This window comes from Phyllopteryx taeniolatus, chromosome 5, assembly GCF_024500385.1.
Source record: "Phyllopteryx taeniolatus isolate TA_2022b chromosome 5, UOR_Ptae_1.2, whole genome shotgun sequence".
In the NCBI taxonomy this organism is placed as follows: Eukaryota; Metazoa; Chordata; class Actinopteri; order Syngnathiformes; family Syngnathidae; genus Phyllopteryx; species Phyllopteryx taeniolatus.
In genome coordinates this window covers 8,739,029-8,765,062 of record NC_084506.1, presented here as the reverse complement: position 1 = coordinate 8,765,062, position 26,034 = coordinate 8,739,029, and the positions used below count along the sequence as shown (strand labels likewise).

At 42.7% G+C, this 26,034-nt stretch overlaps 2 protein-coding genes and 1 long non-coding RNA gene across 6 annotated transcripts in view; 1 reads left to right on the top strand and 2 right to left on the bottom strand.

Moving 5' to 3' along the window:
- Window positions 1–1,212: 1,212 nt before the first annotated feature.
- On the bottom strand, window positions 1,213–3,721 carry etfbkmt (electron transfer flavoprotein subunit beta lysine methyltransferase). Its single transcript, XM_061772458.1, has 3 exons — window positions 3,249–3,721; window positions 3,059–3,189; window positions 1,213–2,231 (listed from the first exon to the last, which is right to left on the bottom strand). The coding sequence occupies exons 1-3, from the start codon at window positions 3,524–3,526 to the stop codon at window positions 1,882–1,884; spliced, it is 759 nt and encodes a 252-aa protein (XP_061628442.1). The 5' UTR covers window positions 3,527–3,721; the 3' UTR covers window positions 1,213–1,881.
- The window catches only part of LOC133477590 (uncharacterized), a 28,411-nt gene continuing 5,434 nt past the window's right edge, over window positions 3,058–26,034 (top strand). The window contains exon 1 of the long non-coding RNA XR_009788414.1: window positions 3,058–3,195. This is a non-coding gene — a long non-coding RNA (uncharacterized LOC133477590). The remainder of the gene's footprint in view (window positions 3,196–26,034) is intronic.
- si:ch73-62b13.1 (Carbohydrate sulfotransferase 1-like) lies at window positions 3,059–25,904 on the bottom strand. 4 transcript variants are annotated; one of them, XM_061772452.1, is made up of 5 exons: window positions 25,732–25,898; window positions 21,460–21,636; window positions 18,546–19,702; window positions 16,940–17,212; window positions 3,059–3,189 (listed from the first exon to the last, which is right to left on the bottom strand). In XM_061772452.1, exons 2-4 carry the CDS (start codon window positions 21,596–21,598, stop codon window positions 17,183–17,185), a joined length of 1,326 nt encoding a protein of 441 aa, XP_061628436.1. In that variant the 5' UTR covers window positions 21,599–21,636; window positions 25,732–25,898; the 3' UTR covers window positions 3,059–3,189; window positions 16,940–17,182. The 4 variants fall into 4 exon arrangements, with proteins under 4 accessions (XP_061628436.1, XP_061628439.1, XP_061628437.1 ...); XM_061772455.1 differs by having other exon boundaries at window positions 17,919–19,702; window positions 25,732–25,897; XM_061772453.1 differs by lacking the exon at window positions 3,059–3,189 and adding an exon at window positions 13,560–15,241 and having other exon boundaries at window positions 25,732–25,904.

Sequence of the window (26,034 nt, the reverse complement as noted above, 5' to 3'; positions counted from 1 at the left end):
GAGTGGGATTTCCGGCTAGTCCTTGACCGAAACCTGACCTGGTATTTACAACCGGGGTCAGGTCATCAGAGAGGACTGGTTTTCATTATCGCAACCAAGGGCCCCAAGGAGGGGGGAAATTGACAGAGTAAAGAGACACCCGCAGGGGAGTGCAAGTCCAAATAGGGTCATGAGGAGCAGCATCCTTCCGGATGCAACCAGGGAGGGGGCTAATTCCACGCCCAGAGAATTAGAACCTTGATAAACTGAGATCCCGGGGTTTTCGGGGGCTTTTTCGTCGTTCCGGCAATGTAGCAGCTGCTATGACACTAAGGCTTGTTCAATAAATCGAATTAGCCCAAACGCCAAGTGTCTCGAAGTCTTCATTCACCCCATGCCAGACGGAAGTCGGAGTTATCCCGGGAGACCAACGACTCGGAAGCACAGGCGAACGAAATGTAACCACACTCAGCAAGGCTCTTCTCCCCCGATTGCTCAGTTTGGCCGGACGGCCAGCTCCAGGAAGGGTTCTGGTCGTCCCAACCGTCTTCCGTTTCAGGATTATGGAGGCCACTGTGCTCTTAGGAACCTTAAGTGCAGCAGAATTCTTTTTTGGAACCTTGGCCAGATCTGTGCCTTCCCACAATTCTGTCTCTGAGCTCTTCAGGCAGTTCCTTTGACCTCACGATTCTCATTTGCTCTGCCATGCACTGTGAGCTGTAAACTCTTAGATAGACCGGTGTGTGGCTTTCCGAATCAAGTCCAATGAGTGTAATCAAACACAGCTGGACTCCAATGAAGGTGTAGAACCATCTCAAGTATGATCAGAAGAAAGAGTTAAATATATGCGTGTCACAGTAAAGAGTCTGAATACTTATGGCTGTGTGATATTTCAGTTTTTCTTTTTGAATAAATCAAGAATTTCAACAATTTCACTGTTTCCCCTGTCAATACGGGGTGCTGTGTGTCAATTAATGAGGGAAAAAATAAATTTCAATGATTTTAACAAATGGCTGCAATATAACAAAGAGTGAACATTTGAAGGGGGTCTGAATACTTTCCGTACCCACTGTAGAACACCCACTTGTGAGAGCACACGCGTTATGTTGACCGCGCTGGCTCCGGAGCGGAGAGGTAAGCGGAGATCTTCGCTCGTGACGAAGAGAAGCTCGAGAACTTTTCATGACCTCATTTTCGGCCTCTCGGGAGGAAACTGGAACTGGAACTCAGGAATGCGTCGATGACTTTAATTCATATTTCAGACGTTAACTAAGGCACCATAGAACCAATATTACATCTCAAAAATGTGGTTTGCTAAAATATGGGCCCTTTAAACCTTGATGCAATTCATTGAAATGAACACATTCACTGGAATTAAAAGTACTCACATAATACTGCTCAGATGTGATGCACTGTAAATACACTAACTATTCAAGAGACACTCTATACATTATACTTACACTATCGCAAGTGAATGACACTTGATTTTATGAGGATACATCATAATCCAAAGGTAAAAAGGCATACAAATTCAAATTCATTAATATGAAACAATGTCATGATGTATCAATGTTAGTTAATTTCAGTATCAGCGATACTGGCCTGGTATTAACTTCACATGAGATCAATACCAAATCTTGTCGTAACACACACACCGCTACTGTCCCACAAATGGGGACTTAACTTAAAGGTGTACTATGTGAGAAGTTCTCAATCGCAACACAAGTCCACCTCATGATGACGCCATTTTCCCTCTTATGTAGTTCTACATTTGGTATAGTGGGTGCAGTTCTCCACCATGGCAGACTATAACCACAACAACAATGCTTTCTTCCAATCTCGATCAAAACCAATTAAAAATCAATAAAGTCACAAATGTAATCTTTTTATGCAACTTCGTTTTCAAGTTAGGTTCCTGTAGCACCAAACACTGCTGCGGGTCAGACCGTAGTTCTCCTCTCGTACAGGCTTGGGCAGCTCAAACTGGGCCAACTTCTGCAGGAACCTTTGAATGCCATGCTCGTCAAACTGGGCTCTGCCAGGATCTCCGATCAGAACTTGACTGTTGTGACTTTTGATGCAGCGTTCCAACCAAGTGTGAAGGTTGCAGGAGAGGGCGTTGTCATAGAACATGTCACCGAGAAGGACCAGGTCAAAGTTGCCAGGATCTGAACCAATCAGGTTATCTGTCACAATAACTGGGGACTCCAGACCGTTGAGCTCAAAGTTCATGCAGGTTGCAAGCGTGGCAACTGTAGTAGAAACAGACATATTTAGAAATGTCATTAATTGAAAGAAGCTGACTTAATATGGACGCTGTCGGTGACCAACATGCTCACATTTTTTTTCTATATTACTGTAATAAACACATGAAAACACTGTGAGTTGTTTTTGTGTATTCTTGCAGGGAGAGAAAATACACAGGATGCAGTACACAACATCTTCAGACTAAAGACTTGCCCATAAATCAATGTAAATCATTAGGAAATGTCTGACCGAAACTTTGACTCATTGGTAGAAAAATGGCAGGGGTGTTTGTTTTTACTTAAGACAAAATTTTGATGTTCAAGCAGTCGATGTCCCAATTTTTCAATGGTAGCGTCTGCTCGAGCCATCTATCTCATTTTGTTAATATCGTCAGCCAGAGCTGTGAGGCGTGCAAAGTTATCAATGTCCTTTCACCATCGTTCCTGTCATACTGTGTTGCGTGTTTTTGTTTGCAGGTTAAGGACAAAAGTCCTGTTTTTGTTTTCATTCCTCACTATAAAAAGAACAACAACAACATCGAAGCATCGTGTTTTTCCTCATGTTTTTGAGATTGTAGAGTGAAAGCTGCAGGTGGGTACTAGTGTGAACTGAACGGGCGACTTGACAACACCCATGTATGTGTCCCTTTTCTACCGCTGATCCAGTTCAGGTTACAGGTGAGCTGCAGCACATCTTAACGGGCTGGTCGCCAGGCAATCACTGCGCACCAGAGCATGTTAACCAGACATCCACAAGTTCTCAATGTTTGTGTTGATTTCTTTTCTACACAATCACTGGGAAGGAAAATGATTTTGTTATACACAGGGCTCACCGGAGTCGATGTCGTTAGCAACTACTCGATCGGCACCACACAATTTCGCAGCGATGGCCGAAGCTCCACAGCCGCTTCCCACATCCAAGACGGACTTCCCCAAACATATTCTCGGATGGTCCAGGAGATACCTGCAGGTAGGAAGTTTCAGCGACGATAAAACATGATATTATTTATTAAAAGGCTTTACCTCGAAAGTGCTTGCCCTCCTGGCCAGTATATGGCCCAGTATGGGTCTTCAAAGGGCCAAAGTTCTGCTCTTTCGAACCAAAATCTACAGTTTGGGGTGAAAAGTCTGAGTTTGATCTCCGGTGTCAGGTTTTGGTGTGCAACAATTTCTGTGTTCTCTGAAATGAATTTCCGAATAGACTCTTCACCCAAACACGCGACAGAGAAACACTTTTCTTTAACTTTCAATTTCAGTGGTTTTAGAGAAGACAACCGCAGAGCACTCAAACCTTTCGACATGTCACCTCACTATCTCAGTACTAATCATAATAGCCACACATCATTTCATAATGTCATTCAAAGGCTACGTTATGATGACTGAATTACACTCAAAATAATGCATTAACATTAACAGGCGACAGCTTTGTCCTTCGAAAAAAACAACAACAACAAAAAACAGATGTGTTCCATCGTCGTGTTGCAACTAGAAAAGAGGACAAACAGTTCCGCTTTATTAGTTTTCTTAAAAACACATTTTAAAATGCAGGACTGTAACGTTTTATCAGAATGTCAAGTTAATCACGATACGCATTTTTTTTATGCGTTGAAAACATAAATAGAGTTTACGATAAAACGTGTGCCATTCATATTTGTTTCCTCCCAAAAATCTTTTAAAAAAATGTTTTGGAATGATTATTTAATGACAGTGAATCTTCGACAAGCTTTAAAACGCAGTTAAACGTACTGTAACGTAAATCCAAAATGCCGTCGATATTGCTATCTAATAATTAAGATAAACTTGCATGACGGCTCATGTATCAAACTTGGTTCATTCTACATCGCCCCCTGCTGGTCAATTGAGATAAATGCTTGATTTGAAATGTGGAACTGGCCAAATTTTAACATAGTGTGTGAGAGCTCTCGAAGAGGGTGCCCCCACATCGAGAGTGCAATGCGACCACAAGTGGTCACTTGAGGGTGCAGGAGACTTGTTTATGTCACGAATACACTTTGCTGTTCATGCTAAATAGTAAAAGGAGTGCACTTACAGTGCCGGGCAAAGGTCTCGAGCATTTTGGATAGGTTTCTACCCGCAATCACCAAGATTCTTACTCTGAAAAATAGATCCTGGCGAGTTTGAATTCGCTACAAGCCGTGAGCAGTGACAAGCGGGATATTCAGGATGGATCACATATTTAATAGCTTCATTAAAGTCAAATGATGCAGTTCTCTGGGAGGTCATGCTTGGAATATTTACATAATTGTAAAGACCCAATTCACTTTTGGCATTCTATTGTACATTTTGTTGACCCTGAAAGCGTCCAATGCAAAGTTCTCATTTTGGAAGAAGAAGGAAGAAGAAATCTTTTTTTGTTGTTGTTGTTGTTGTTGTTGTTGTTGTCATGAAATCATGCACTCCAAAATTTTCCTCAGCATTTTACCCATCACAGTAGTGGACACACATTATTAGTGGCACACACAGTGTAAGAGTTTCTGGAAGATGTGGTTCCATTAGAAGATTCCTTTAAAAGCCAGCAGAGGGCGGTAATGACTGCTGAACGTCATCTAGTGATCAATTAGGTCTCGTTTCTATTTTATAGGATGAGGGTTACAGAAAAAGGATCCATGGATATTCCATTATTACTTCTTGATGACCCAGCATTTTGCCCATGTGCTACTTTGTCTGGCAGTCGCTCAAATGTTTTTCAGCTTCAATGTCCCCGTACGGATAATAATTTGATGTTGATGTGAATATTTCATGATTTTCCATACATACAATTTGTGTGATTCCATAATTGGAGGACATTTTATTCCCCCCATGAAATCCCAAATGATCCATGCACAAAACACAGAAACATTCACTGGTGTAAATTAGAGTTGTCCCAAGACATAATGCTCTAATTAAAGTGAAATGAAATGAAAGTGATTCCTAAATATGATTCAAATGACCAAATAGCTCTTGAATGCCCGCTAAAATGTTTTTTATTCTTCTTCTCTTTGTCCCTCACTCTTAATGACCAAGTTCCATATATAATGGATAAAATCAAATAACAATCTTAAGTCAGCTTTTTGTAGGATTTTTATTGATATGATTTATTTCTAAATCATTTGGTTTGATCATTTGAAACGGCAGCGATAACGCTCTGAAGTTGTGTGTTTGTTTGTTTGTTCTCGACTTTCACAGCTAACACAGCGAACATGACCTTGAGCAAAAACTAACATTAACTTTGCTTTGCAACTTTGTTCTGTGGTTAAATAAATGAGTACGCCAAGAACGTAAACTTCAAGATTTTTTTCAGCAATATTTTCAAAAGATGTTTTGAAGGTGCCCAAGTATTTCTAACAGGGCTGTTTGCCAAAAAGCGCTCGCGTCTCATAAAAAGTGTACTTGTACTCTGATGGTTGAGCTGGACCAATCAAAAAATCTAATTGTTTATGACCTGTTTTGCTTGAGAATACTCAAAATATGACAAAAGATATGGTGTTTTTCCAAAACATGTGGGTGCCTTACTCATCCTCCATTTCTGGAATGCTACAGTAATGACTCCATGGCATTGTAAAAACCTGCACGCTTGGTTCATTGAAGACGTTGAATTTCCGGGTATAAGTCAGATGGATGAGCTCCAGCTCACCCGTGACTCGGGTTGGGCTTCCAGTACCAAGAACCGATTGGAACCAGGACTAACGTTCTGATATTCCCAGAATTGTCCACATTTGAACATTTTGGTTCCTAGTTAAACAGCCAATAGACGGACGGATACTCTTCTTCTTCTTCCTTTATTTTGGTGGTGTAGAAGGCACCTCCCAAAATGTCTTTTTGGTAAGACGATACGAAGTCCGCATCACTGCAGACGCCGCAGCGATCTCCCGTTCCGTTCTTCCGTCACTCGTGAACAAGACCCCGAGATATTTGAACTCCTCCACTCGGGGCAGGATCTCGTCCCCGACCCGCAGAGGCCACGCCACCCTTTTCCGACCGAGGACCATCATCATTTAATATGTGAATGTCAAAACCTGTGAACCTGTTTTGCACTCTTAACAACTTGACCTTTATAGATTTATATTATATATTGTTTATTATATAGATTGAGCTGTGAGACAGATAGCATAGACGCATAGAAGAGCATTTGCGAGGTCACAGGTTGATGATGGTGCTGGGGCTGCCTCGTCTTTGTTGGAAATTTCCAGAAAATGTTCACAAACCTACCGTGAACTTTCCACAGTAAGTTTAGCAGACGCAGTTTTAACTGGAATGTTTGAAATGTTCTGTGCATGTGAGGGAGGAATGCACGGTGTAGAAAAAAAAAAGAAGGCCTGGGGCTTTAATAGTCAGGCGTTATAGTGTGCTGTGTGCCGTGTTCTCTGCGTGCTTGGTTGGGTTTTCTCCAGGAACTCCGGCATCCTCTCACATACTAAAACCTCCACGCTAGGTTCATTTGAGATGCTAAATTTCCAAGGTATATGTCAGCTGGGTAAGCTCCAGCATCGACTACCGAGAATCGGTTGGAACTGGGACTAACGGTCCAGTTCTCCCGGAGTCTTTCACATTGGAACATTTGGGTTCCTAGTTTCTATGCCTAGCCCGCCAATGAAGCAGAAGCGGCAGCAAGTATGTGTGCACGCAACAGCGCACGCCAGCAATCGTGCGGCTTAACTTTGTTTAAAATAATAAGAACTAGACTTTGCAATTTCTGAAGACTGAAGGGACTGAAGAAAAATAGTCGGGAAGGTTTGAATCGGTCAAGAAATGTTGAAGCAGGAGGGAATAAGGCCGGATATGGCGGAATGTGGAACAGTGGGGGTATTTTAATTTGGGAAAATGTGAAATGTGAATACCAGACTCGTCAAAGGGTTTTGCAGTTCATCCAAACGATGAGAATCTTTGGCGGCGGGCATAACGGATGCATTCTGTATTCATCCTTCAGGGCCACAAAATATTTCAATTGTGGTTCTAGCGATCTCTTGAAAGCGCTTCATTAGGCTGCAGTGGAAATGGACAAAGGTTGCTGGATTATGCAAGACTCAAGATGAATGTCACGGCGAATAAGAGGATACAATCGGCGGGGTATTATACTCGTTGCAGCTTCTGTTGATAAAGAGTGGCGTGTTGCGTGAGATGGTAGTGGAAAAAAATGATTTGTTGTTCGAGTGAATTATACCCAGGGGGAGTAATTCAGGCAAGAAGAACCATGGAGACCCTCCCATAAAACAAAAAGGTGCGTGTCGATAAAATGGAGCAATAGGAACCATCTCTATTAGCCACCAGCCGGCAACAGCTCGGAAGGGGCTGTATGCGGGGGATTTTCGTTTTTGCATTGATATGGGTCAATGTCTTTTTAGCTGAGCGCCTTAGACAATTGCCTCGGTTGCCTGCCCTGTGGCGACATCGCTGACGACAGAGCATTGTTCTGTTTCTTGCATTGGCAGTGATGATTTATTCACTTGCAAATGGCGAGACATCCAAATGCCCCTAAAGTGGTACAATTTGGAGTATAAAAAGAAAAATGCCTCAAAGGTCAAACATACCATCATCACGTGACATCGTGCAAGCAGTCCGCTAATCTTGTTAGACTTCGGACCAGTGAGCATCTCGAGAGTTGACTGCAATTGTTTAGTTTTTTTTCTTCAGCTTTTTTTTTTGTTTTAGTGACGCCAAAATGGCGGCGCGCGGTGAGCAGGTGGTTAGCACATCGGCCTCACAGTTCTTCGCAGGATAAGCGCTACGCAGACTGGATGGATGGATGAATAAAAGATGATGGTTGATGATGAGGTCACCGATGGAGTAGCGGTCCACTCGGCTGATTTTGGTGCAGGCAGGGGGTTCAGTGATGGTGTGAATGTGAGTGCGAATGGTTGCCCGTGTCTACAGTATACTGTACGTGCCCTGCGACTGACTGGCGACCAGTTCAGGGTGTAGTCCGTTTTTATTTCCGTTTGAACAGATGCTCATGAAATAGAGCATAGTCCAAAGTATAAAGGTCAATTCCCCTTTGTGGAATTTACTCCAGAAGTTGATGAATGTTGCTGAAAACATTTAGTGAAGATTGTGCGACAGTAACACTTGGAGCAAATTGATTTGAGACAAGATCATACAATTGTCATGCCGTTACAACAATTTGTAACACAGACTTGATTGTGTTTGACTTTGCCGGGGCTCCGCTGCTTTTGTGAGGCATTAAAGAAAAAAGAAAAAAAGAAAAAAAAAACACTTATTGCAATTTGACGACAGCACAGTTCACACATTGAAATATGAACAAAAATTCGCAAAGGACTTTTTCCAGCGAGGCGGGGAATCTTTGTTTTTCCGTTTTCGCAAATACATTCAGGGTTGTCTTGATTTTGTAACGATAGTGAAGGATTCACATATTCACTCACACGAGGCCTCCTTGTTTATCCGATTACAGAGTTCCAGACACGAGTACTAAGTCAGAGCTGGCCCAAAAATATCATTTGTCCCGATAAGCCAATAAATGTTCCTTCGTCAGTTTAGTGTTCAAATCCATTAGCGTAGCGCTATCAAGAGGACAGAGGGAAAATGACAAAGTACAAACAGAGCCTGGAAATACGCTCATTGATCCAGAGAGGTGAGAAATAAGCTCCTGTACGAAATGTCATTGACTGAATCTTTAAAAAAAAAAAAAAAAACTCATCAAATTTAAAGTTTCTGCTCTAAAGCGTCAAGATATATTACTCATTTATATTTTCATGATTCATCATTCTTACTTGCTTGAGTGACACAACAGCCAGACAAATGTGCCACAAAAGGTGTCAATAGGAAGGTGGACAGAATGTGGAGGCCGAGGCCCCATCAAAATGCGGTGGTAATTCACCTCTTAATAGCATGTTACTATTATAGAAACCATCAAAACTATTCATAAAAGAAAGAAAAAAAAAAAAAAACGCAACTATACCACGTACGTCATTGGACGAACTTGTCCAATGACGGCCTCCCGGTACCCAACTCTCCATTGTCTCGTTTGACCGAAACATAGCCTCCTTATTAAGGGCTTTGGAATGGCATCCGCGAAAGCTCAGAAAAACAACAGAGGAGTTCTGCGCGAGCCGAGGGGCCTAAAGTGCCGGCACCAAAGCAAACCGAATAGTTGACATTAATTCAATCCACCATATGCTTGCAAGCTCTTCATATCCCAGCTGCACATCCTGCAGCACAACAGACGTGGCGAAATACACAGTGTTTGGAAATCAAATCACTCTTCACTTGAATGTTACAGTCTTACACATTTCCTACATTGCACCAAATGCAGGGACAATGCGACCTGAAGATTCAAATGGCTCAACTTCAATTTGTATGGAAAATATCACTGGCGGTGGGCAGAATCCTCGCATCTCCAAAACCATCACTTTCCAGGGAAACAACAACAACAACAACCTACGTTTGTTGAGCCATTAACATGAACTCATCCAAGAGAGCAAGTCGCTTTCAACAATTCGATTGGTCAGCGTAACAGACGCACGCGGGGACTGACCAATAGTACCAATTTGTGAAAAAATATGAAATCAACCAAATTTGACAATAATGTATGTTAAAGGTTGCTAAGTGGAAAATATTGCCACTTTAGTAGATAAGAGACAGGACCATATTCTCCCATGTCCTGAAGTGAAATCAAACAAACAAACAAAAAGAAAACGCAAAGCTAAGTGCTTTTCTGTCTGCCCGGATTTTCCGGTCCACTTAAGACTGTCGTTCATGCACCTTCTTGCTACATACTAAACCTAACCTGTACAAATATGCTAATTTGTGCATTCTCCTGTTGACTGACACACATTTCCTTTTACGCGCTCTCGGGACTGTCTGAAATCCAGCGTGCCGGGAACGTGAAACATCATATTGTACTTTACTTTTTACAATATACGCCGCCACACATTGTAAGACACTTTCAGAAAGCGATCAAACGAGACGGAGACTGAACAAACATATATATATATACATATATATATATATATATATATATATATATATATATTTATTAATTTTTTTCTAATTAAGCTGATCAAAGAGAGCGCCTCTTTGATCAGAGTCGACAGTGTTTTAGCCCTGATATTTATCGGCGGAGACGATCCACACAAGCAAATGTTCGCCTACGACTGCAAAGAGTGGCTTCAAACATGGATCCGGCAGCCTTTGGAGTTTCTTGAAACCACAGGCCTCCCACTATTACAACCACTACATTGGCTGTCGCCAGTGCTGAGTTTTATATTCAATGATAGCTTTTTTATTTGCTTTCATGCCGGTCTGTCAAAATGTGTCTACGTTAAAGTGACTCCGTGGCGGAAAAAAAGGTTGGGTACTGCTGATCTAGAGCACAGTTGTCGGGACACCCCTTTTTAAAATTTTTTATTATTATTATTTTTTTTTAAACAGACCTCCAAACATGATTGAACTGAGTCATAAGCACAGTATTCTGATTTAATTACTTGTATTGGCGTTAGTTAAAAAATTATTATTATTTAAAAAAAAAAAAAAAAACGATCAAAAAAAGAAACCATACTTTCCGTCAAAGTTTAATTGTAACCGCTAGTCGTAACAGTCTGCATGTCCTGACTGGCCGACCACACATTTGCTTGTGTATAGGGAAATTGTTTGAAATGACATTCACAAGTCCGAGGGAAAAATCAATGTTTCCATGGTTTTAAGGCAGCCTCAGCTGTCAGTGAGTCATGCCTCTTAGGCGTGGTTGTTTATTCACAGTTCACGCACAGTGGGTGTGTCAGCAGTCTGGACAGGAAGGAGAATGCACGCAAATGAAAAGTGCGCAAGTCCATGCGCGTTGATACTGCCCCGACGGGAGAATATACTGAGAGTAATGTGAGAAATACAGTTCAAATACAACCTGACTGCTGCCTATTTTTGATATAGAGAGTAATCAGGTCTACTTTCTTATCCTTGCACTAAAGCAAAAGATTGTTATAATTAACATAGAATACATTACACAAGCGCAAAGGCATGTATTTTTTTCTGACACACGGGTTCAACGTTATGATAGCTGCCGAAAATGTTGGTGCATTAGCTCTGCACGCCTGTTGCTTTTTGTGGGTTTTCTACAAGCAGCCTCAAGAAGGTCCGGCCAAGCGTAAAGGAACTTTATTTGTCACTGTCACTCCGCAGGTGTACAGTGAAATTTGCTCTCTGCATTTAGCCCATCCAGTTACTGATGACACAGTATCTAATGTTCCCAAGCTATATTGCAGTTCATTGTCCGCGCCCCAACTGCATCACAGATTTTTAGCAATGCTTTTCATGGGGTTTTACTGTATTGGCGCCTTCAGAGTGGTAGCGCGTTGTGTGGCCCGAAATACAATGACGATGCCATGTCGTCGCTTCGAAATACAACGCATCCAATCAGATCGCTCCTGTGACATTGCCACACGACTTCCAGCTCCGATTGGGCACGCTTGTGTGGTATCTTGTGACGCACGGTGATGAATTCTTTACGGTCACGAATTCAGCTCATTATTCGGCATTTTCAGTTGATGCGATTGCCGTTCCTCCACGTTTTGCGTTGGCAAACTCATTCAAGCTGTGCTTTTCGGTTTTCGATTTGCGCGTGTGTGTGTGTGTGAGCTGAATTGAGTGTTTGTCGCTCGCGCTGAAGCTTGTTACAGTGGAGTTGTGATCTCAGCGGCACCTCTCCTCGCTTCATCTCAAAATCATCACGGGCAAAAGAGTTCTGAAGGGATTTATCATCATAAGTCAGACGCGCCTTTCAGGGAGCCCTGTCAGTTGCCTCTTTGTTGTTAGCGTAAAAACAAATCCCTGGAGCGAGTTCGCAAAGTGTAAAGACTCTCTGGGTGAGTTGGTTGATCGCATCCTCGGAGGGAAACTTGGTGTGTCGTCAGATCAATACTCCCTGAAAGTGCATCAACGGGGATTAACTCCACTTCAAAAGGAGCTTCTCATGTCAACGCCTGGCTCGTTTGCCAGCTAATTAGGTGCTTTCTGTTGAGCATATGGTCCATCTGTTCCAGCTGAATATACGCTTTTTGCCGAGTGTGCATATACTGCAACCCTGTTTTGCAAATAACCAACCCACTGATCAGTGATGATGGATTGCTTGCAAAGCTTTCATTCACAGGCGACATGTCACGTTCAGGAACGTTTTAACCAAATCACGAGGCGCCTTATCCTGTCACACAATACGTCTAATACGTCTCTGGCAACCTCTTCTTCCTATATTGACTTTGCGTTCATCATTTGTCTCACAGCCAAGTACCTCTATCGCGCAATAATCACACTGTTCAGTCGTGTGTTGGCAATACACAATCGCAATGCAAAAGACACCAGACCAAAGCTCTGCACATTACACATCCCTCTGATTGTATTTATGAAATTCAATTAGCATGACACAGATAGATGGCCCCTGCTGTCAGTGGGGATCGTCGTCATTTGTTCGCATCCGCGGCCGCGCCAGCCCTGAGGCGCTGATGCGGCCGAGGCTCTGTGACATGACATATCGGAAGGAATGGGAAGAAAGCGATTAAGAAAAAAGCAGACGAGTGCAACAGTCGTTAAAGCTCAAGCGGAGGCTGGCGTAGAGCAACCCTGGAGGAGAAGTTGGGTAATTGCTCCTTTTTCCAATGGGGAAAACCGCGCCATTAGCTAGCTGTAAATACCCTTTCCTTGTGTGGTTGACGTGCGCACTATTCGATACCCGAGCAAACCTAGCAACGCGGGTATATAGCGACATAGCAGATCCCTGCGTGAGATCTCTTAATACAATGACATTATAGCAGCAGGGTTGGGTGCAATTCACCAGTGAAGTCGAATCAAAGAAGGAAAGGGGCAAACACAAATATTTCCTCCCCATCGGCAGCATCCCCAAGTGTCGATCCTGTTATTTTATGCCCATTGACGATGAGTTACACTGTCAAATGTTTGAATATTTCTTACACTTCTACCACAAACTTGCTATTGTACACGTAGGAGGAATTTTGTCCAGAAATCTGCACGTCCGGTTTGTCACAGGAGGAAGAAGAAGCAGGAAATTTTCCGGTGAATTCTTGGAAACTTTCAATTGTGCCAACGTGTTAAGTCATTGTTACCCTACATCACACTCATTGTGCATTTGACACGTTCGGGAATGCACTTTGATTGATTGATGACTTTGTTTCAAACATTGAAGAGAAAAAAAAGAGAAATAGTTACCGGTATATAAAATAGAAGAACAACAAAAGGTGTCAGTCAATGATCTCATTTGTCATTCAAAGGAGAAAGAGGAAGTAAAAGACTTATCTAGTCCTCTAAATAGTTCGACTTTCTGAGATTATACTGATTATGCTGAAAGGTTGAGTAAATTGACTGAGATCGTGTTGGGAATTGCCATAAAGGCTTCTGCTATCAAAATGCATGATTGATATTTTGTTTACAGACTTAAATGTGTTATTAAACTGTTCATCAGTGGAATAGTGGCAATTGTTGGTGATATTAAGAATTGTTGTGTTCAAAGGTTATGACATTAGCATCTTCAGAAGTTCCTAGTGTTAAAGTACTCTGTTCAGATGTTGTTTATTGTCATTCATAGTTTGGTATACAGTACCTAGTTGGAGCTTTTGAGTTTCTTAGCGGCTTTGGTGTACTAGTGCGGGAATGGATGACGAGTTTGATATCTCCGAGCTCGATCGCAGCTCTCGGCCCCGGCATCGGCTCTTTCGTCTTTCGCCTCGAACATCTCCTTCCGCTGATGGACTAACTCATTAGCCCGAGTATGCATTCCGAACTCCTACTTGGGGTTTGACGTTCGCCTTTTTGTGTTTTTGCCAGTATGTTTCGGGTGTGGATTCCCTTGTTCACCATGTTCTGCTGATAAGCGCCGATCACTAGTTAGCTTGTTAGCTCTCGCCGCACGGTGGGAAGAAAGTGGACAGCCCCGCTCGAGCTGAGCCAAAAGCAGCAGGCTTTGACGGTCGGGTGTCTCAAAAGATGAAGCATTCGAGTCGGGGCGCGTTGAAATGTCGCTTCCAATCCAAAACGAGGCTCTGCAGACCACTCTTCGGCTCCAACTTTGACCGCTTTATTTTACTCCGGGTTTTAACAACATTTATGCAATGCAACATTCTGTCCAGGCCCCACGTTGTCCATAGGGGGGGGGGAATGGGAATGTGAATGTGAACGGTTGTTGGTCTGTGATTGGCTGTGACAGATAAAGTCCACGACAGGCCGGGGTCCCTTAAATCGGCTGGGATCGGCTCAAGCTCACCCGTGACCCCGATGAGTACAAGTGGTGCAGAAAATACACGGATGGATAGATTGAGTCATTTCATTTCATTGAAGTATAATCACAGCCATAATAATCAGCATATTGTTGAATTTATACTACTCTTAGAGTGTCAATTCAAACTTTTTAAAGAAAGATGATTCTGCAAGTGGTCATAATGTTCTAGCCAGTGTAAATAGTTATAAAGATAAGTTCAGTTTCTACATTGTATATGATGATGAGGATGGAAATGATTCAAAGTTAACAACTCTCCGTATCCTGGTGCTGACATTTGGCCTGCTTCTTTGCACATCGTAGCCTGCAAAATGTTTTGCGGGAAATGGCATCGGGAAAAAGCCAAAAAGCAAAAAGCAGAGAGCTTTATTTTTCCGAATCAAAACACTAAAAGGCATTCATCCATGCGTTCATCCTGCGGATTTGCTGAAGTAAGTCGGTCCAGGCTAACTCCTGCCTGGGGGTGAAGAAGGATCGTTCCAAAAATCCTCCCTGACATTCTCAGCATTTCTTTGGACCGGATGTGGCTTAAGCTGTTTCTCCTTGACTCTGGTCATTAGCTCAGCTTACTTGAGTACTAATTAAAGCATGGTATGTTATCGAGTAAAAAAGAAGCACGGAGTGATTATCTGCTAAAAAAGAACAAGTGGGCTGGTCTTTGTAGTTGGAAACTGAGCTGAGCTCAAACGGCTCCCTGATTCCAGCAGACGCGAAACACTCCATCTGCATCTTGAGTGACGTCTTAGTCTGTTGCTGTGGAGGTTTGGACGCATGAGCTCACCAATACCTGAACAATCGACGGAGGTGACAACACGTGAGTTGTGGACAACATTTGGAGAGTCCGGATCAAACACCTCCCGGGACGAACTCGATATTGTAATTGTCACATCTGACCTCGCAAAGGTTTTTCTGTGATGAATAAATTCCCAAATTGTGTAGAAAGTCTTCCCAAAACAAGTGGAAGTTGTTATAGTTGTAAATAGGAGAGTGACTTCATGTTTTATTACATTTTCACCTTCTGTAAGTGTAATGACCAGGTGATGCCATCCATTTTCCATTGCTACATGCAATAAGTAATTTAGGTCAAGAAAATCAAACTCAGTCCAGGAGCCAAAGTCACAGACGTCTGTAAAAGATATTTTCACGGTTTCTGTGCAAATGCAGCCTACGCCTCGTGCAGCACTTTATTCCACCTCTTGTTGTGCGACACTTCTGTGGGGAGAATGGAAAACAAAAACCCCACGGACATTTTCATACCGACTACCTTCTGAAAACTGGAGCTGGGAATGAAAGGAAATAAATAGATGGGAGAGGGGTGTGAATGCGCAAGCTGCTGATTGGTTGGGCAGCAAGCCAAAACTCGCACACAGAACATCTGTCTGTTTCTCACTTTGAATTGATTTTTTTTTTTCCAAACTCCTGGCGAAGTAAGAAGCCCTGAAGCTATGAATCCTCAGACCTGGTGAGGTTGAGCATCACGAAACACTGATACACTGTTCTACTTTTCTATTTACATTAGCAATTGGATGTCGGCAACAATTTTAGGATTAATAGGAAGCAAATTATTATTATTATGATTTTTTTTAAAATCATACGTGCCAGATTGTGCACAGGCAACATTTGTTAGACCTGCTAAAAATGTATTACATTTAAAAATGTAAAAATCATTTGAATAAGTGAAATGTAAATGTAAATGTGAAATGTAGAAAATAGTGCAAGCGAGCACAGAACAGAGCCGACGACGGATGAACAGCAGGGTTGCATGCAGAGTGCTGTCTGCGTATGTCTGAACTGTGCACATGGGGGAAATAACAGTATGTGACTGAAGCTGGGACTGCGGCTGATGTCTGCTTGGGGCTCCGGCGGCTCAAAGTGTTTTCTAAATGCTCCTTAATCTCTCCATAAATGACATCTTTGCTTTCCTGTGAGCAGAGTGAAAAATGCAATATGTCTGTGCCAGCGCCTGTGGGATTGTGGCGCTTGTGTGACGAGAGAAACGGCTGTCGTGCTTTGGAGTCAAATGAGCTTGAAGTAGTATTTTCTCACCATCTTTAATATTATGATGAAATCCTTTTTTATAGCATACGTTACGCTGTATACTGTATTCAAATAGGAATCGTCATCTCCCGGTGATTTTTCTCCGATCGTCAACGGCACTTTTCCCCAAGTCATTTTAAGCGGTTTGTCAATATTCTGTTTGCTGTGCTCTCCCCAGCCTCTGACTTTTCTTAAATCAATGTCATCTTAAAAGAGGGCAGATCGTCGTGCAGCCACTCTTTATACTGCTAAGCTGCAAAATCTCACAAAGAGGCAGCGCGTGTTTGTTTGCATGCGATGCGACAACACAAAATGTCTGCAAAGTGCTTGTGTGTCAGCGTGGCGGCGAGAGAGCTCCCAATTTGCCAATATCCTGGCCGCTTGCCCGCATAGGTCCTTAAAGAACCATAGAGACCATGTGATATTAAAGTCTGCATGGACCACATACCTGTAGCTAGAGGATCAACTCCAAGGACATCCCTCCCTCATCTTATTATAACAAGCCACTGGTTGAACCTGGTGATTACGGAAGGGATTGGAGGAAACACAGAGGGGAAATTATGCGACAGAACTGATTCCATCCACAGTGACACAACAGCAGTGCTGGAAGGTCAAGCTGGTACTTAACAAAACGTCAGCGGCGGCTGGTTCACACTGTCTGCCCCGAAGATGGAGGATCGTGTCGCTTTGGTCAAGAAAGATGACCATGTTCCCAGAAACCCTGGCAACGACACTGGAGCTGTACATTTCTTTCACCCTTCAGAACATCCTTAAAACATGTATTATGTCACAGAGATCCCCGAATGTATTGGTCTCTGATAGCGCTGGACCCGTCTTGGGACCTCTTCTGGTCCACTGAGTTGTGTGCCGTGCTTATACAGTACAACTCTTGCATCACAAAGAATGACGAAGAAAAAATCAAAGATTGCTTTCTCCTACTTTAAGCCAACGAACGAATGAATAAGAAATGACACGATGCATTGTATTCGGGTCATTAGACTCCAGCCAGGAAAGTATAGATTTTGTGCAGTTTCCCCCCACCCGCTAGCATGTACAACATAATTTCACCAGTATTGATGCCATTGTGTCAGCACATTCAAGTCGATGGAAAGAGAATGCTATTATTGAAGTGTTAAGAAATGGGTAATTAGCTTAAGGCTGACTCAGTCCACTTGCAGCTTGCATGACGGAGGGGGAATAGCCCAAAAATGATGACGTACATTTCCTCGACTGGGAGAGCAATTTGTGTGAGGCTTGCAGATTATATTCTTTTTGCTGTGCATTTTAAATCCTGTTTGCCCTCCCCAGGATCTTGCGATGTATGTCGAGATATTCGTGGTGTCAGCATTTATAGCAGAGCAGCTGCAGGAAAGATAGAATGTAGAGGATCAAAATAGATTGAAGGGGCAATTTCGCCTCAGATTTACCGTAATAGTCCCCACGAAGTTGGTCAAGTTGGGTCCAATTCAGCATTGGCTTTATTTTGTGGCTTATTTTGTTCTCTTTGACCCGCCACATCCCGGTCACCACCTCTTCCAGCTCCTCCCCTATTTGCATCAGTTATGTTTTTTTTTTTATAATAACAGAATAATAAATGGGAAAACCTATGCACTCATATATACAACACACAGCAATATACTGTGCAATTTAGTTTAGCTCTGTGCAAATGTCACACATTTTGATACCTGGCACATCAGTACTGGAATAGTAAATACGATATTTACATAAATCATGTATTTCGTTTCATTATTGTAGCATCATGACGGAGCAGCGAATCACCTGTAAAAAGACAAGTGTATAAATATATGAATGCGTAACAGAGGTACATTGTAACACTTTGTATTGATTTTTTTTTTTCTATCTGACGACTGGTTTGAGGGTTTCCCAAACTTTTTCAGTCCAAGATCCAAATGAGAACTTGCTTCCAAGGACCCAAACTTAGTAATGTTGACATAGGCGCATACGTACATCAACCATTCATGATGGGCTGGGATAGGCTGGAGCCTATACAAAAGAAATACAAAAAAAGCTTTGCAGATAAATTATGTGCTGACCTGGCCGTTTTTGGTTGTGACCCAAGTTTGGGAAAGGTTGGGTTGAAAAGTGACGGGCTCCACTAGACTATAGGACAAGTTTCTTAATTGGGCTGCAGAACGAACGCGTTTGTATCCCAGCAGGGCCAAAGTGTCGTTACACAGATTCTGCACAGTCCTGACAATATCATAGCCCAGACGAAGCCTCCAACTCTCAGCCGTCATTCTGGAGTCTCTGGTGGTGGAGTACTTGTAATTCCATTCGAATGGAGCAGACAAATTGCTGTTGGTGTTCCTTTCAATCCATGTTTGCACCCTGTCCTCCATCTCGAGGCCAATAAACTGGTAGAGCTCGTTGGCCCTGTGCTTCGGGTTAAATGCTAGGTCTTCATATCTTACTAAGCGGTAGCGGCCCTGCAGCCAAGTCGGTCTCCGCAAGCCTGCTTCTGCAGATGCCACCATGTCCTTGCAGGTGCTGGTTATCTGGGATAGGTCCACGTATCTCGGTTGCCGCCCTGTCGCGTTCCATATTTTCCAAGCACGGAATTGATCTGAAAACGCTGTCATGCGTGAGGCGAGAATGGCTCTAGGGTCCCTCACCAGGTGGATGATCTTTAGGTCCAGACGCGGATCTTCGGCCAAAGTTCTCAGGTCCCCCACCTCGGGGATCCGAACAGTCTTTATGGCGACCTGGCCTCTTGACAGACATGACTTTGACGCTAAGGTGAGGTTCAACCCACCGCACTTCTTGGTACACCAACTTTCTTCGGGTGAATCGGGTGTTGCTCCTTCCCCTCCTTCCAGACACACTGGAGGAGAACAAAGGGCATGACTAGAGCTTCTACGAAAGAAGGAATTAGTGACATGGTCCTGGGGCTCAGGGCGAATGTAACTCTCCATAAAGCGAAGGTCGCAGTTGTACAAGTTGAGCAGGAGGTCTCTGTATGCTCCCAGGAGGGCCCGGCGGTCCAAAGAACGACGCATCCTGCCGCTGGAGTTTGTGAAGGCCTGCTGGATGTGGTAGAGAGGTTCAAACATGTAAAAGATCTCAGGGTGCTGGTTGAGCAGCTGACCGGTGAAAGACGAACCACTGCGTGTTGTGGCAAAGAGCAGGATATGCTTCCGAGGGGATTCCATGGACATCCAACTCTCATCGCACAAGGTTCTCCAATTGGATTCTTTGAGGGGGGAAATAACAACATGTTTCAGTGCATTGCACACTAAAGCATATTTTCTCTTTTTTTCCAAGGTGAATATTTGTATTTATAAATGGTACATTGACGACTGCTTTTTAGACGGTTATAGCTGTGCACCATGTTTTTCATGCATCCCCAAGTCCTTCTACCCTCAGTCTCGCACTCTCTCTACCCTCGGCCCCTCTATCTTTCTCGAGGCAGATGGACGCCCCACGCTGAAACCCCCCATTTTCATATTGGTCTTTCCCGGTGGCGTTTGCATGTTCTCCCCATGCTCGTGTGGGTTTTCTACGGGTGCTCTGGCTTTCTTCTGCATTCCAAAAGTATACACCACAGGTTAGTTCCGTGCTCTAAATTTCCAAGTGTATATTGTCGATTGTCTATGAGTACCCTGCGATTGGTTGTCCAGGGTCAACTGGGAAATGCTCCAGCTCATCCGTGTCCCTGAGCAGGATAGATGAGATATATGGATGGATAGGTTCAATAAATGGTGAATCCAATCTTATTTAACCTTATTTGAATCTTAATTTTGAGTGAATGACCATAGGTGAGCGTGGCCAGTAAATCAATACCACGAATCGCACTTTTCCGACCGAGAACCATGGCCTCAGGTTTAGACGTGTGGATTCTCGTCCTGCGCAGCCAGCTGCGACCAACGAGGAGTCTTGGCAGAGTCCAACTTTGTCAATGTGGACCAAGCTTCTGCTCCAATTGTACAGATACCAAATGAGCTGTAGTTGAGGGCCTAAATCCCAGTAGTACTGGCTCACTTCTACTGGAAACCATAAGGAACACGGTTGAATGCCTTTCCCAAATCACACCTCCTGGTTGGGGCAAACTTCCATGCGTGCCCCAGTATCTTGGCAAGCGCAGCGCGCTGGTGCATTGCACCTCCTGGATCGGTGGTGAGGAAACTGAGCTCACTTCTTCCGTCCTCCGGAAGAGGACACTGTGGACATTCTATATGGTTGCTTCTCGAGAAGGGGGACGACGACACCAGTCTGGCAGTCCACATGATATTCAAGAGTCGGCCACAACAGTGAAGAGGGAAAGACTTGTTATTTGGGGAGTCTTATTATTTTCATTATTTTGAATGACGGAAGATTGGCTATTTTAAGTGTCAATTCTTTAAGAAATAATCACATAATATTACCTTTCAATGAGCCTTGATTTCAATTATAACTGAACCTCTTTTTCATGTGTCATTTCTTAAGGGACTATTGGGGTCATTTTAAAACTAAAATGTTTGAGTGTAAATTAAGTGTGTTCGGTGTCATTTTCTATCATTACGGCGAGTTAGGAAAAGGGTAAACATGACATGAGGCAATAAAGTATAAATCATTTGGAAGAAGCTTCTTTTCCTGTGATCTCTGCAGGGGTTTATGAAATGCTGACTCTCTCTATATAGCGCAAACAGCTAACATGTAATTACTACCGATGAGGAGTGGATACGCCAGGAACAGGCGTAGGATAGGAAGGGATGAATTCCGACAAATGATTGTATGATGATTGTAAACCGAATCACGGATCTTATTTCTTCGTTCACACCTCCACTTGGGAATTTCTCGGGTTAATGATGTGCTTTCCTCGTTCTTTGGCTTCCATTCTGATTTGACCTCAGTCTTTACTGGTTGCACCCTCTTTTATACCAACAATGAGTCCATGTTTACCTCCGTCTCTACCACGGACGTGGCCTTCTCTGCACTATTAATGTTAGACGTGTGGACCGGTTGTGATACCTCTGTGACGTCTGTTCTGACACTGGTAGACACTCTGACAGGGTCCAGACAGCGAGTCCCTCAGGGTGCGAATGGCCGTGTACTGGACCCCCAGTGAAGCACACACCAGCAGCAACACAGTCTTCCAGGAGCACTCCATCCTGTTCCTGCACCCCCTTTGGCTTTACATCCTCCACACTGATGAGATACATGTGCGCGCGCACACACACACACACACACACACACACACACCCGGAATGAGAATCCATTTTGATTGATTTGGTCATCCTTTTACAAGTACAGCTTAGCTTTTGTTCATTTTGTATGTTTCTGCGGCTATGCCTTATAAAGTCCAGGCCTTTTTTTTTTTTTTTTTTAAATCAGCTTTTCCCACTTTGTTTGTCTGTTCTGGGTGTTAATAATTATCCACTTATATGATATTTTAACAATTTCTGTCATTGAGACTAGAGTTTAGCAAAAAAAAAAATAAATAAAGCTTTTGCATGCTAATTTATTCAATATTGTGCACAAAGTCAAGCAGTCCTATCGTGACTAATGCTGTAACTAGCTGGGGGCCTATCGTAGTCCCTAAACAAAAGCAAATTTTAAAAAGCCCGACTAAAATAATCACATTTGAATAACTATTGAAGAACGTCTTACAATGCTTGTTCAAGTTAGAGATTTGTTGTATATATCACAGTGGGGCTGCTTTTTGTATCACCATCCCAATATCATATCAAACCGTTGAAGTCCAATAAACTTGAAAGTGAATGTAAGAATTTTTTTATCCGCAATGAAAATTCAAATGGTATATTTTCACATTCAGTATGATCGTTTCAGATTCAGTTCGACAAATTCGATTTCAAATGAGCTGTGACGGACGTCCGGGAACTGCAAGGAATAGCAATCGATCGGCGATACACAGATCTTTAAAATAGTTAGAAGATTTGACTTCCCGGGGAATCCCTCCGTCACGTGATAGAAAACGAAGACGCCGATTGGCCAAAGACGACATCTGTGTATCGCCGATCGATTGCTATTCCTTGCAGTTCCCGGATGTCTGTCACAGCTAATTTGAAACTGAATTTGTCGTGCTGAAATCTGAAAAGATCAAACTGCATGTGAAAATATATCATTTGAATTTTGTTTGCAGATAAAAAAAAAAATAATAATTCTTACATTCACTTTCAAGTTTATTGGACTTCAGTTGATACAAATTCAAAGGATGTTTTTCAAATTCAGTTCGTAAATTCCAATTCAATTCCTGGTGGCACATATTTCGGCCCATACAGTCCCCAACGACAGGCTCGGTATACTTGGCACACCGTTGCATTATTCCAGTCAATTTTCCTCTCTTATGGGTAATAATTTAGCCCATAAAGCGTAGATAAAAGCCCACGTGCTCTGTAGCTGGTCTCTGTGGGTGAGAATGTTCAACTTTCTCTCGCACACTTTTAACCTCTTTGACATAAGGAAGCAAAAGTGTTTTTTTTTTTTATATCTGCAAATTTCTCAGCCATCCGTTTGTGATGGTGGATATTCACCTAAGAGCCCTGACTTTCCATCGCTCAAAGTGGCTGTGCGCGGGCAAGCACAATCAAAACCACAGGTAAACAACCGATATTATTGCTCTCCTTCTGTCACTCTGTTTTCTAAAATCTGCTCCTCGTTCATTAATGCTGCTCACGTGTCCCCGTTACAGATTCATATCTCCAGGAATCGGTCGCATTGAGCTGAGATCAGCTTTTGATGTTGCATTAATCACAAACAGCACCAAACCAAAGACGTTTACTCTGCGAGTCAGAGAAAACAAAAGTGATCTGACTTCATAAGCTATTCTGTTTGAGTGCAGTTACAAACTAACAGCAATTACACAATTGCACTTTCCTTCGGAATAACAGAAATGTTAGCACATACAGTATATGTGTGTATGAAATGTATACATTTTATATTGTGTGATATTTTATCTTATTTTGCATCTGCTTGGGGGAATGAATCTCCAAATAATGCCCATTTTTGGACCAAATTCTTTGGAAAGAAAAGGGTGGATGACGGAGAACATCCAATTATTAACTTCCAAATATCTTGGAGACGCCGTGCCTCTGTTATTCGCTGAGTGTGTTCTCCACTTGAATAAATAAACCAATCTCCCTAAAGAGACATTTTCTTTTTTCTACCTTTGGAAAAAAGTTGTGCCACAAGGTAGATAACAGTAAATACAGTACCTTCGGTGCTACACTTTTAAGCCGCTCATGTGGGCAGTTTGGTATACAACTCGCTTATTTGGTTAGTGTTTCCCCTGCTGATGTATTGTCGTTGACGGGTTTCAAAACAAGAGGGAAATAATTACCTCTGCCTCCTACTGCACTGCATTATTGATGGGAATAACATGGGAGTAGAAACTGCTAATGTGAGCCAGTTACACATTACATTCCCATTGCAACATGGAATTAACTATTCTCCAGTGACAAAACAACAAATACAGCAGCAATGTGTGTACCTCCACTCTTACAGAAGCATTTGTACAAATAAATGCCTTCCCTGTATTAGATGGCTTCTTGAAATAAACACCCAATATTCAGTTTAGTAAATAAATGCCGCCTGACCTGTATTTAGGAGAAATATGATATCTAGAAATCCCACCAACATACAGTAAACAGAGTTCTTCAGATTCTTTTTCCTGGTCATGTCACATGTTTGTGCAGCCACTTGTTGCTAGGCAGACCTAATACGGCTGTACTCATAACCACCCCATTTGTAGATTAAAAAATAAATACAATTGGCACCTGCAAGCCAAATGTTTTGGGCTGTTTAAATTACAGAAACCAGGCTGTATTTGATGTTTAATACTTATTGGGTATAAATCAGGGGTCACCAACTGGGGTGCCCACGGGCACCAAGTAGCACCCAAGGACGACACCTTGCCGGTCTGTTCTAAAACTTGCTCGACGGTGATGGGACATTGAGATTTTCTAATTATTGTGAGGTATCCTTAACATGATCATCTTCTTCACATAAGTGACTGTCATTCATTATTAATAACATCTAATAACATATTATTGAAGGCGATTTGAGCAAATTTGTACTCCAGAAGTGTGTATCAGTCTAAGACGCTTAACGTAAGCACACAAAAAAGCTTAACGTCGCTTAATATCCAAAAACTGCGATCTGTTGTCACCAACATTTAAGTGGCCATAAGTAGAAATAGCCACGTACAATTTATCGCGTTTTTCAGACATTAAGCGATGTTAAGCATTTTTACGTTAAGCGTTTTATACACTTCGCAAAAACATGCACGCTAGGTTCGTCGAACACGCTCAATCGTCCCGGGTTCCCGACAGCGCTCCGTTCCTAATGCGGCAACGTGTGCATGGATTGGAAACACTAACATATGTAAACGTTTACTACTGAGATAACATATAGCAGTAAACGTGTCGAACATATTGCCATTCGCGCGAGGTACGCACAATGTGGGACACCAGGCAACGAAGGAGGTCAGAGGTCGATGATGAGGGAGGGACTGAGGGATTAAGGATGCAAGTGATGAAAGAACGTGAGGAGCGTGTGATTTCGACAGTTAGGTCTTGCATGCTCAGGGCAAGGCTGTTTATCACACACACACACACACACTAACTGTCTCTTTACAAAAACAGCAAAACTAAGTCATAAAACATCTTCCAAAACAAACAAACCAAAAGTATCCCCACTGTTCATTTGATAAATGATCATATTTAGGAGGGTTTCAAAACTAACATTGGTTATCCCATGCTTCAAAAGTGCACTGTAGCGATAAAGCGGAGCTCCACGGACGAGACGAAGGATGCGCTTTGTCCGGCGCTATTACTTTAGTAAACACACAAAATACAAACAGCTCAGGGAAATCTTAATCGGATTATGCTCATCGCAAAAATGCATTTACTCTCGTGCAAAGAGGGAGAGAGAGAGCCGCCACGTGATCTTACAGTGCGAAAATAGAGACAACTGAAACATACTACAATATTAATCAAAATCATTTGCAGGTAAAATGCACATGCATAAATACACCTTTCGTAAATGATCAAACGTTAATAGTCTGAACTTCTCGTGAACCTCCGGTGTGATGGGGGGAAAAAGAGACGACACGATCAAAACATGCCGGTTTGTGAGAGGAGTGGAACCTCCTCACAGCATCACTGTCATGTGCAAACAAACAAACAAACAAACAAACAAACAAAAGTCCGAACGCAGCTCCTCTTATGGACGTACATTCATGCTCAACGTGCGTAAAAGCCGCAGAAAGAATTGTTTCCTTACCCCGAGTCTGTTTTATTGTGCTGCCAGTCCGGTCTTCTCTGGTGCTTTTTTTTTTTTTTTTTTTTTTAAAAGAAATTATTTTTATTTTATTTCTTTATTTATTTTACGTATGATGCTGAAGAGCCGGTGCGGGAGTTAGGGATGTAGATGCGCCAAGGATAGAGAGCAGCGGCAGGCTGAGTGGAGGAAGATGATGAAGAGGAGGAGGAGGAGGAGGAGGAGGAGGAGGAGGAGGCAAGAGAGCACACAGGCTCCAACTGGCGTCTCCAGATTGGGTGCAAGATTGTATTGTCGCGCAGCATC

Excerpts from the sequence above, each read along its gene's own strand:
- etfbkmt (XM_061772458.1), bottom strand. The coding sequence starts at position 3,526 with ATGTCGAAAGGTTTGAGTGCTCTGCGGTTGTCTTCTCTAAAACCACTG. Across the intron at positions 3,190-3,248 it reads GGAGGGCAAGCACTTTCGAG|GTATCTCCTGGACCATCCGA; the intron begins GTAAAGCCTTTT and ends TCCTACCTGCAG. Across the intron at positions 2,232-3,058 it reads TGCTAACGACATCGACTCCG|TTGCCACGCTTGCAACCTGC; the intron begins GTGAGCCCTGTG and ends TTTCTACTACAG.
- si:ch73-62b13.1 (XM_061772453.1), bottom strand. The coding sequence starts at position 21,598 with ATGGAGTGCTCCTGGAAGACTGTGTTGCTGCTGGTGTGTGCTTCACTG. Across the intron at positions 19,703-21,459 it reads TCAGAACAGACGTCACAGAG|AATCCAATTGGAGAACCTTG; the intron begins GTATCACAACCG and ends CCCCCCTCAAAG. Across the intron at positions 17,213-18,545 it reads TCACAACCAAAAACGGCCAG|GGTTTCTGGGAACATGGTCA; the intron begins GTCAGCACATAA and ends TGTCGTTGCCAG.